The following is an 11,710-nucleotide window of genomic DNA, read 5'->3' as shown; positions in this document are numbered from 1 at the left end:
TAAATATTAAAAGTTATTATATTATTATAAATCTTAAAGAATTAATTAATTAGAATATTTATAGAAAAAGAAATAAAATTAAATTTACTTAATAAGTTAATTTATAATTTATATATTTTACTACTATATTAATCTCTAGTAAGAAAGCTATATCTTTAGTATATATAAGCTTATTAGTTGCTAATTATATTGCTAAAGAATTTTATTAATAAAGTAGTAAATTAATTTAATTAGTATCTTTTATATAAATAGTTTTAAAATCTCTTTATATAAAGACTTTAAGCTTTTTATATATACTCTAGAAATACCTAAAAGCCTTTAAGCTAAAAGCTAGTATTATAATATTTAAAAGCTAATAGTATTTTTATTTTATTTATTAAGAAGCTTATTAACTTAAAATAAAATATCTCTATAAAATATACTATACTAAAGAGATTATTAAATAGTCTCTTTAAGACTTTTAAGCTATTTATATAGTCTTAGTATATTAAAGTAGAAAATAATTTAGAATTAATTTAGAATTAATTTTAAAATAATTTAGAAATAATTTAGAAATAATATAGAACTAGTTTTAATATAAATCTAGAATAATTATAGTATAAAGTTTAATTTATATATTAAGGTAGAAGGAATTTTTTCTATATAATTTTATACTTTTAAAAAATCTAAAAATTAGATCGGAAAATCGTAGTAGCAGCATTTGCAGATGCGAGCTAATGTGCGACCGTACCAGGGCAGCATAGGCGAACTCCCAGTCTATAACACCCACCACGCGAAGATCTTGATTAATTAAAACGTTAGATGGGCGTAAATCTTCAGAGTACAGCCGAAACTTGGCTTCGCGATAGGATTGCTGCTCGGGATCAAATCCAAGTGCAAGTAGCCTACTAGATGCGAGCCGCCGAAACAGCTGACGAGCAACAAATTTGTCGCGTACATCATCCTCGTCGAGAACAGCGTCATTGTGTTGGAACGTTATCTGTGCTAGATGCATATCGGCCATGGCGGCGTACTACTCCGTGGAGGTGCAGTATTGTTGCAATGGTAGTAGTGATGCGACTACCCCAGCGAACTCTACTAAGGAGTTCATGTTCTGAATGAGAGGCCGTCCTGAAATAGAGAAGGTTCCGTCTTTATCCTGAACCAATGAACCTATTTGGGGGAATGATAGTGTAGATAGCTGGAGGATGATGTTGGCCATTTGCCTGTAGAGAAACTCAAGCTTTTGCTCGCTGATATTGGCGTGCAGAACATGGGACTCGTCTGGTCCAAGGAGAGGGTCGTTCAATGCATCAGACATTGTCCTGTTATGCTCTATATAATCCATAATAATGAAAGGGCCAAGGCTAGTAGGGTTCTCTGCCGCAGTTCCGTAATGGTATATTTTGGGCACAGGAATCGTGGTGTTTGCCGCAACGTAACGCATTGTAGCCACCTCATACTTGATCTTCTCCTCAGGGAACTTCACAATGCCTGTTCTGACTTAGTCATGTCTTTTGAGGCGAGTGGGCAACATATCGAAATACCTTTACAGGGGATCCTCATCGCAGCAGACGTGCCATCACTGTATTCCAGCCGATAGAATATATTGTATCCGCCCCTGATCGGTGAGTGAAGCTTTACAGGCTCGCCAGGCTTGTATTTTGTTATGAGGTTGCCAATGCCACGGTAAACGTCCGAGTTGTGTAGAGACCTCTCCCACGACTCGACCTCCTCATCACTCTTCTCCCATGCAAGGTCGTCCTTTTCCATGCGAACGTATCTCGGTTTCGGAGCCATTTCGAACCAGTCCAAGCTGCAATCTCAAAAACAAGAAAAAACATGACAATTTTGAGGGCTAAGTCAAAACCAGAACAATGGGGAAGGCCTTGGGTACACAGGCGTCAAACGAATGGGGGCTGTGCCTTGCGGGGGCCATTTGGTGACTGGCAGCCTATCACATGCATAGCAGTCGCCCTGGTGCAATTAAAAGGGCCAATTTACTTTTGCGATGATCGTGCTTTGGTGGTTGCCCGCATTGCGCGACCGTACCGACTCAATCGAGGAATTAACACCTCATCGTCGCTATCTAATGTAGGAGGCTGTGGCCGTTTCCTTACGGGCTGGTGATTCTGATGGTTTTCTTCCTCCTGTGGAGTTTCCTGAGCCTTGTCTGCAGAATCTGTCCGAGGCTCATCGTATTCTAGCTGTTCCTCTTCTTCCTGATCCCCCTGCCGAGCCTCTGAGTCGCTCCTAGCGGCGTCTGCTGGAGGGAATGCTTTGAGACTAACAACCTCACGAATCAACTCCCCTTTAATATCTTCTATATAGTCTGCTATTGCTGATTGAGATGCCACTTCTATAGAATCGCTGACCGATATGGTTGAGGTTGTTGGTTGGCTTCTTCCTTTAGATCTAACCTAAGGCTTCTTTAGCTGTGGTTTTGGCTGATCCCCTGTAAATCGAATATCAATCCAGAGAATAACCCCTTCTATCTTTAATAGCCTAGGTGTAATTAGCGTCAGTATTAAAAATATCAGCTATTAATTCAAAAGGCTCCCGTTCAAAGGCAATAGAGATAAAGGTCCTAGTCTCTAACTTGCTGATTCTCTCAAAAGAGACCCCAAATACTATGTTCGGTCGATCGGTCGCGTTAGAATCTTTCCAGAGGTTGCAAAGGTATTTAGAAGTAAAACAATCCTTTGAGATTGATCTTAGCGTACTCCAAGGAATAAGAGGAAGATCTAGGCCACCTGAATAGCAGTTAGTAATACAAATTATATACAAACAGTTTGTATACTAAGTGAAGTTGTTTTGTCGGCTTTAAGGAAGCCTCCTCTAAGGCTATATCCGTCTGAATGTAGGGCTTTCACCCGGATCTTCAAGCCAATTGGAGTTTCAAAAGGTGAGGCTTCTTTGGCTGATCTTGTGGCCTGATTGGCTTCACGCCTCATCTGCTCAAAGTACTTCAATTGCTTTAGATTGACTGATCGACCTAGAGCTGACGAGGAAGATGAAGCAGGAGACGCAGACCTCGTTAGATTAGGCAGAGCTCTTCCTTGCGATGTAATATAGCCGGTCGTCGAGGAGGAGGATCTTTGTACGCCAGCTTCTGAGATCACCTCGCTATCTCAGCCATCCACGATGATCTCTTGTGGCCAGAGTCTGCCGCAGAAACCACATCTTGGCACGTTTGTATTCGCCTGTCGTATCTCAGCGTGCCGAATTCGTCGTGGGTGGCAGCCGCAGATAACACTGATCGATCGAGCCTCTGCCGGCATAACGGCGACTAATTAAGGTTAGTGGAGAGATATTTGAATGGCTATTCAAAGGCAGATGATGATACTGGAAAGAGATGTTGTTCTGAATGTGGGATACATGTTGGTAAGGAGGAAATTGCGATGGCCCCTGCTCTCCGCCGCAAGTAACACAAAAGCTGCAATTAGAGCCCGACTGCGCCACCTACCCTGGAAGAAGTAAGAATTAACGCAAATTGGTGATTTTTGATGAATTAATTAAGATCAAGGTCATCTTGTTGTATCTCAGCTATTTGTGCATCAAATGCCGTCGGAAGAGGGTCTCCAGAGAGGCTCGGGTCGGCGAGGTAATTGCGTTGAAGAAGGCGTTCGTATTCCAACGCGCCACCCGCAGCAATAGGTGTGAGCTGTAGGATTGGCAGAGATCCTGTTCTCTGATGACTTTCAATGAGATCTCGTAGCTGAATAAATTTATCCACACATGGGCGTTTGGAGTCATCTTCAAGGTCTAGTCGAGCTTCAAGCCCGATCTCTTGGAGCCGCTGATTACACCAAGCCTCTGTCTCTTCTGGCAGCAGCGTTTCAATGTCCATGTGCTCAAGCGGACTCAGCATATTATTAAGTAACTGCTGATCTGGGCTGCCATCATCTTGGCTTAGCTCTAGAAACCCCCCAATTTGGGTCCTCTGTGGTGTGATATAGGTCCATTGGGACGCCCGACCGAACATTTGGTCGATTTGGCTGGTTACGGATAATATGACCGTTCCATAAACACACAAATTGACCCAATTCGTCTCGATTATAGGACCATAGATAGCATACATAGCTATCTGATCAGCGAGGTTGTTCTCCCTAAAAATTGCGTAGCCGGCAAGCTCACGAAAGAAGGTTATCCAGCGATCTGTAGCCCCTCCTCGTAGCTGACGCCACCAGGATTCAATCTTCACGTTTCTTGTGCTTGGTCCATAGATATGACAGCTATCCAGTCGATCACCTTGTTCGTAATAGTGGCTGACTCCGTCTTCATCAGTGTATTTAAGCTTCTTTGGACCGGCTTTTGCAAGGGCCGCTTGCGCTGCCGCCTACAGAGGGGTCTCGACGCCATGGTCAGATCTTGTGAAGAAGGGTCGCATTTGCAGTCTTTGAACGGCCTGAAGGTACTGCTTTAACGTGCTTACTGAGGTCGTAGCTGACCTTCCAATAAAGAACCAGATAATGCATCGCGAATGCGCATCAATACAGCCATAAATCTGAAATCCAAACCTCTTTAGCTTTTCATAGCCATCAAGAGACCATAGGAAGTTTGGGCCAGGTACTTTGAAGTCTCCTCGTTGTTTAAAACTGCCGTCACGGCGACCTGCAACTTCTTCCGGAAAAACAGATCGATAATAATCATATAAACGTCGTTGCGATACAGCCAGCTGTGCTTGTTGACGAACGTATTGATAAAAAAGTCCTTTACCAAAGCCCAGGATAGCTGTGCTCTGTTGAAGGGCTTGATGCAGAGATTCAATCGCACGGTTAAGGGTTTCTTCTCTTTCCTCAGGTATTCGATGTCGCCGCTTCATGCCATAGCAGTACCGGATTCGGCGTATCATCCATCGATTCGCCTCAGAATAGCCCTCTCGCTGTAGGTCACGAAGAATTGAGAGATCAGAGAAGCCAAAGTTAAAGAAATAGTATTTAACCCGATTGAGTAGGTCTTCAGAGACCTCCAAGGCCTTATGCCGGCTGTTCAAACCCCAGCGTTCAAGTTGATTGTACAAAGTTCGCTCGCTGATAGGTACATTATTCCTCAATTGAAGCTGGGAGTTAATATTGACCAAGATATCTTGAATTGATACACCTTCGTAATACAGATCGCAGATATCCTCATATAAAGGCTGAAGCTTTTGATAACTTGGGACTGAAGCAGTAAGACCCCAATCGTACGAAACGAGATAGTGCTGCCGCCATCAGCCACCAGCGATTCGTTCAAAAACGCATAGATCTGATCATTAGAATGACCCTCATTTCTTCTTATCTTGATGGCTTCTCGAAAACCCTCAATTTGGCGGCGTGGCGGCATTGCAAAGGTTGGGTGCTGCGATGAGTGTGTGCGTTGATGTGTGTGTGTCGGTGCGTGGTTTGCGGGTTGGCCCTCTTGCAGTTGGAGTACTAATATCCCACCGTAAGGGGGACTCCGTGCCGGTAGAAGGGGAACCTGTCGCTCCCGAGGTCAAGATACGGACCATTCTTAAGGCCCGCGACCTCGACGACGTTAGGTTGACAGTGCAGCGTGAAACAACAGTTGCAACGCTTATAACTAGCTTCTGTAAGCAACGCTCAATAGGACTAGACAAGAATATTAGAAAGTTAGTTTAACGCAAAATACTAGAGGAGCATGTCATAATAGAAGAGGCAGAGATTAATAATATAGACATTTAAAGTATATATTAAATAAGCTTAGCTTACAGGCATGGTTAAAGACTTAAGATGGTGGGCATTAATAAGCGGCGTTTAGATGGCTATAGGAACAAGATACCTGAGCCACATGTACTACAGCGTTGGAAGTGCGCAATAATGAGAAAAGCAATATGCCGGCTCGCTGCTCGCTTAGTACTAAGCACAAAGTCCAGTGTCAACCAACGCAAGCGCTTGCAGCCATATGTAGCAGCAAAACTACACAAGGCTCGGGGCCCTTGATCGCCTGGTATTGGCAACTCACACCACTACCTCGTCTACTTTCAGAGGGTTGAAGGATCCAGCTCAGTATAGCCTTGTCGTCTTGGAGAAAGCATTCTCTAGCGACCCGCAAATTCCCGTCTTGACGCAAAGCACGACAACCAACCGACCAATCAGCCGCTGCCACGCTGCTCGTTTTGGAATTTGTTGCGTCAGACCGGATTTCCGTTCACATGGAATATCCAAGCTAGAGACGTAAAGTCTGGTAGCTTTTTTTGGGTCTATCTGACCATGTCAGATGAAGTGTTTTGAACAAGGCACCGCATTAGTTGATGCGCCATGCGTGCCCCCGTCGCACCGGGAACAGGTTCGTTCATATCCAACATCTCACGGAGCCGTGGCACCCCGGCGTGGATGAGGTTCTCGAGACTTCATGGGCCGTTACAAGTCCATTATGGAACATCATCCATGGAAGACACAAGGAGAAGAGAATCCACCCACATTGTGCAACTTGATCAAGACAAGGGAGAGCCGCCGGACGCGTCAAGCTGAAAATCCAAGCCTAAGCCTCCCCGCATCGTTATTGTAGTTCGTGCAACGTTGGTGCCCTGAAACGGTCCGATTGGAGACAACGTAAGGCTACGAACAGCAATCTCCACGGGAATTCCAACACGGTAAGCACTCTTGACCTCAGCGTACATCTTCACAGCCTTCGTGATAAACTCGCATTAGCCACGTCTGATTTGATCCAACGCAAGGCGCAAAAAAAAGTAGGCAACAGGTATTTACAAACTATGCGGAGGAATGCCAGTTCTGGAGCACTGGTGGTATATCTTACGCCACGTCATGACAAACTTGCTACGTAAGGCTCTTCAAGTTTTCTCGGTTTCTGTCCGTGACGTGCTTAGTCAGTCACATGAGGGGAAACTGGAAATAACCGCACATAAAAAGTGGATCGTGATGCCCCTCGGCGGGGGTCGTGTGATAAGATGAGACATCGACCACGACTCTGTGCTCCGTGCAGCCTCGTTCCAACTAGGCGACATATAACTCATCTCTCACGAAATTGCCTCTCGATTTCTGGCCGGAGCGGATGACCTGAATGGGCACTACCATTGCTTGCGGGCCAAATCTCAGTCGTGCCGGCCCCGTCTCTACGGAATAGGGCACGCGTCGCGCCATAATCAAACATCAGCTTGGAGCCTTTGACAGACGGCGCGACTTCCCACCATTACGAGACACCTTTACACACAGCCATCCACCCTTTGCTTACTCCACCCAAGCATGGCTGTATCGGAACTGACTGCTTCAGCCGTCGCTATAGGCACAGCGCCAACAGGTCGGCCCAGTGCTCTCCAACGAGCATCATCATCTGCCCATCCGACAGCCTTGCAGAACCGGGCAGCATCCAGCAACAGTCCCTTTGTTAGAGCGGGAGAAAACAGTCTCGTAAAATGGCAGGTTCTGGACGCAGACTCCGTTGAACGAGCCAAGCGAGAGAACAAGCTTCTGTTTCTTCATATTGGATACAAGGCTTGTCATTGTATGTCCCAACTCGTCGTGGAAACTGTCTAGGACCCGGATGAGCTAGCTGACGGTTGGTAGTCTGTCGTCTTATGACGCAAGAGTCATTCTCGAATGCAGAATGTGCTACCATTCTGAACGAATCCTTTGTCCCCGTGATTGTTGATCGGGAACAGCGTCCCGACATCGACACCACGTACATGAACTATGTGCAGGCTGTGAGCAACGTAGGAGGCTGGCCGCTAAACGTCTTTGCCACCCCCAATTTGGAACCCGTCTTTGGCGGAACTTACTGGCCCGGACCTGGCACGTCGCGACGAGTTGCGACTGAAGGTGAGGATGAATCGCCCGACTGTCTGTCCATTTTCAAAAAGGTGCGCGACATTTGGCATGACCAGGAGACACGATGTCGCAAGGAGGCTTCAGAGGTCCTGACACAACTTCGAGAGTTTGCCGCCGAAGGCACCTTGGGCACTCGAGGGCTCGGCGGCTCACACCCCGTCACCGTACCGAGCTGGAATATCCACAGCATACCCAGCATCCCTGAGAGTACCTCCATTCCCGTCCCGGAAAACGATGCCCAGGTGTCGAGCGAACTGGATCTGGACCAGTTGGAGGAGGCATACACTCATATTGCCGGCACATTCGACCCCGTATATGGAGGATTTGGTCTAGCACCAAAATTCCTAACGCCTCCGAAGCTAGCCTTCTTGCTACATCTAAATACGTTTCCCAGCGCCGTTCAGGATGTGGTTGGAGAAGCAGAATGCAAGCATGCGGCAGAAATGGCCCTCATCACCCTTCGAAAGATCCGCGATGGCGCACTGCACGACCACATCGGCGCACTCGGATTTGCCCGCTGTTCCGTCACGCCTGACTGGAGCATCCCCAACTTTGAGAAACTAGTAGTCGACAATGCCCTCTTGCTGACATTGTACCTCGACGCCTGGCGCCAATCTGGCGGCAATGAGAACAGCGAATTCTACGACATCGTGCTCGAACTCGCCGACTACTTGAGCTCGCCCCCAATCGCCCTTCCTGGCGGCGGTCTGGCCACCAGCGAAGCTGCCGACTCTTTCATGCGACGCGGCGACAGGGAAATGAGAGAAGGGGCCTACTATCTGTGGACCAGGCGCGAGTTCGACTCTGTCGTCGACGCGTCAGGCCAAGACAAGCAAGTCAGCCAAGTCGCCGCGGCCCACTGGGACGTCCAGGAAGACGGCAACGTGGACGAAGACCACGATCCCAACGACGACTTCATCAACCACAATATCCTTCGGGTAGTCAAAACCCCGGCGGAGCTCAGCAAGCAGTTCAACATTCCCCTCGACACAGTACACCAGCACATCCAGACCGCCAGAAGGGAGCTCAAAGCAAGACGAGAAAGGGAACGAGTCCGCCCCGAGCTAGACGACAAAGTCATCACCGCGTGGAACGGGATCGCCATCTCCGCCCTCGCACAAACTTCGTCCGCCCTCAAAGCTGTCTACCCCGGCGGCAGTGAAAAGTACCTCCAGGCGGCGAAATCGGCCGCCGACTTCATCAGGTCCTCCCTCTGGGACGAATCCTCCGGGCTCCTATACAGAATGTACCGCGAGGGCAGGGAGACGAAAGGCTTCGCCGACGACTACGCGTACCTCATCCACGGGCTGCTAGACCTCTTTGCCGCAACAGGCGACGAGACACGCCTGGCCTTTGCAGACACCGTCCAAAGTGAGTCTGACTGTCTTGTTCGTTCACCCGCGCCAGGCAAACCAGCTAAACAGCCTTAGAAACACAAAACTCGCTCTTCCACGATGCCGACTCGGGTGCCTTCTTCTTGACCACGGCGTCCTCCCCACAGGCTATCCTCCGCCTCAAGGACGGCATGGACACTTCGCTCCCGTCCATCAACGCGGTCGCCGCGTCGAACTTGTTCCGGCTCGGGGCGCTGCTAGATGACGAGCGCTATTCGTCACTGGCAAGGGGAACGGTCAATGCCTTTGAAGCCGAGATGTTGCAGCACCCGTGGCTGTTCCCAGGCCTGTTGGGCGGCGTAGTGACCGCGAGACTGGGGCTCCAAGGCTCCGTGGGCGACGCAAGGTATAAAGCTGGACGGCAGAGGCAGGAGTCTGTATAGAGCATCGAGATATCCCTCGGCTGCTGGCACAATCCGCAGTTGGAACGTTTCCATAGACCAATGAAGATTTTTCTTTCTTTCTAAGGTCCGGGGTATCTACTGTACATCTGCCGCCGCCGCCGGCTGGCTTCGTTCATGACCGGGGGCTGTCTGCCGCCCCCGCAGTCCTATTCATCAACCCGCTGAAGAAATTCTGCAGTTGCTCATTGTCAAACTCTTTGGTCATGTTGCCCACGGGCATTTCCTCCGGTTCGTCCTCTTCGTCCGGTGCAGCATGTGCGTTGCGATCCTGCGGTGGTTAACATCGCCGTCCTGCAGCGTGCCACATCGAGTCATGGACTTACCTTAAGACGCTGCAGCATATCATCTGCATCCACTTGAATGCCCCCCATGTTAAACTGCACCGGGCCAATGTGATCGTGCACGCTCTTCTCTCCGGGGAACTCGACCTTTTTCCCCGCGGGCAGGGGACTGCCCCCTTTCTCGGGGGCCTTTGCCTTGAATGCCTCGAGGATCTTGAGCTGTCGTTCCAGAAAGTCCTGCAGGTTCTCGCTCTCCACACCGACGGTTCGCTCGTCTGACATGGCGCTTTCGACGACAGCCAGACCACCACTGTTGGGGTCGCGGCACCACTGTTCGTACTGGGCCACGGCGCCGGGTCCTTGCGTCGGCGTGGCATTTTCTTCGTCGGCATCGATGGCGAAGGGGTCGACTCCGCGGGGGAGCTTGATGTCTGCTTCCCAGCCCTTGGAGATGAGCTCCGTGTCAAAGGTGCCGCCCAGGATGCGGATCTTTCCCCATGAGTCCCAGTTTGGTACGACGACAATCTTATCTCTGTCTATGACGTTGTGTTTGAGCGGTTGGCGCTTGAGGAGCGACGTGATGCCCAGAGTGGAGTGAATGAGGAGAGGCAATTGGGAGGGTGTGTTTTGGGATGTGTATATCAGCGATGCGCCGTCTAGAAACACGTCAGCGACGGCTTCATTTGTGTTGCTGTTGGGGGGTGGCACATACGACGGAGGAGTACGGTTCGGAGATACTGCAAGACAGTGTCGAAATCTGGCTCTTTCCAGCCGTTGTTCTTTTCGAGGAATTCCATTTTTTGCGCCTGTCGCTCGCTAGATTAGCCACATCAAAGGTCTTCCGGCGCTTGGGGGAAAAGGGGGGGGGCTTACGTTCTGGCATACCACACAGAGTGGCAGTCCCAACGGCTCTGACCATTCTCCCGGACCGAGGGGCAGCAGTCCATCGCCATCGCTGCTCGTTGCTGTGGCCGTCGGCGTCCCGTCCAAGTTGGCCGACGAGCCCACACGGCCGCGCTCCTTCCACGAGGCCATGACATCCTCCATTTCGTTGCGCGCCTCGGCATTCACCCCCCCCATGACCTCCTCCAGCACTTGGATCCAGCTCCAGACCTGACGGAGCCATTTGTGGGGCTGTGACCAGTCCAGGAGGATGACGATGGCTGTGTGGGAGACCATCTGCGCGGTTAACAGTGGCGAGACGAGGGTTGCGAATTCGTTTGACGGCTGTGATAGGAGATAGAGCGATACCCGGGCGAGCGTATCTGCTTGCGTCAGTCTGGTCCGAAGGCATGCGCAGCAAGAGCAGTTCAGTGCAAACCATCTTGATCGGCGTCCAAGACATCATAGTACGTGTACCCCAAAGCGAAGTTGTTCGCGACAGGCGGCGTCTTCTGCCTGCTCAGATTGCGCCTTGCCTCGGCACCAGAGAGCGACTCGATAAACTCCCGTTGGGTCTCAGGGGTACCACCTATTTATTCAACATTAGTCGACTGAATTGGCGTTTCTGTGCGGGTGAGCGCGGTCGACACGTGCGTACCCAAAACCAAGAGGTTCTTTTCTGGGAGGCGTTTGCCGCTGGCGACTGATTCTAGCATGGACGCCCAGAGGTTCCTCTTTTGTTCGCCATTTCGACCCTCTGTTTCGCCGGAGCCGGAGGTGTATGTGGAAACTCGTTCGTTTCTGCCCGCCATGGCGGCGGATTTTGTTGCGCGGGCCGGGCGTTTTATTCTGCAACAAGAAGAAAATATTGAATGACGGCAGTCGAATTTTCGTAGGAGCGGTACGTCGTCAAAACGCGCTTCGCAGAGCTTGATGGTGAGAGGAACCGCGCCTCTCGAGGTCGTCAGGGGTGAAGTCGCTCA

At 49.6% G+C, this 11,710-nt stretch overlaps 3 protein-coding genes across 3 annotated transcripts; 1 reads left to right on the top strand and 2 right to left on the bottom strand.

The window, feature by feature from the left end:
• Positions 1-1,012: 1,012 nt before the first annotated feature.
• On the bottom strand, positions 1,013-1,779 carry MAM_00362 (phosphotransferase family protein; the record flags this gene model as incomplete). Its single annotated transcript, XM_040819161.1, has 2 exons — positions 1,013-1,473; positions 1,527-1,779. 2 exons carry the CDS (start codon positions 1,777-1,779, stop codon positions 1,013-1,015), a joined length of 714 nt encoding a protein of 237 aa, XP_040682426.1.
• Positions 1,780-7,184: 5,405 nt separating this feature from the next.
• Positions 7,185-9,543, top strand: MAM_00361 (DUF255 domain protein; the record flags this gene model as incomplete). Its single annotated transcript, XM_040819160.1, has 3 exons — positions 7,185-7,443; positions 7,506-9,137; positions 9,191-9,543. The coding sequence occupies 3 exons, from the start codon at positions 7,185-7,187 to the stop codon at positions 9,541-9,543; spliced, it is 2,244 nt and encodes a 747-aa protein (XP_040682425.1).
• Positions 9,544-9,676: 133 nt separating this feature from the next.
• On the bottom strand, positions 9,677-11,539 carry MAM_00360 (dynein light intermediate chain; the record flags this gene model as incomplete). Its single annotated transcript, XM_040819159.1, has 6 exons — positions 9,677-9,832; positions 9,888-10,501; positions 10,558-10,651; positions 10,719-11,110; positions 11,167-11,316; positions 11,386-11,539. 6 exons carry the CDS (start codon positions 11,537-11,539, stop codon positions 9,677-9,679), a joined length of 1,560 nt encoding a protein of 519 aa, XP_040682424.1.
• Positions 11,540-11,710: the final 171 nt, after the last annotated feature.

Source organism: Metarhizium album (genome assembly GCF_000804445.1).
Source record: "Metarhizium album ARSEF 1941 chromosome Unknown scaffold_1, whole genome shotgun sequence".
Taxonomy (NCBI): domain Eukaryota; kingdom Fungi; phylum Ascomycota; class Sordariomycetes; order Hypocreales; family Clavicipitaceae; genus Metarhizium; species Metarhizium album.
Note: the sequence above shows the minus strand (reverse complement) of the source record. Positions and strands in the feature narration are given on the sequence as shown.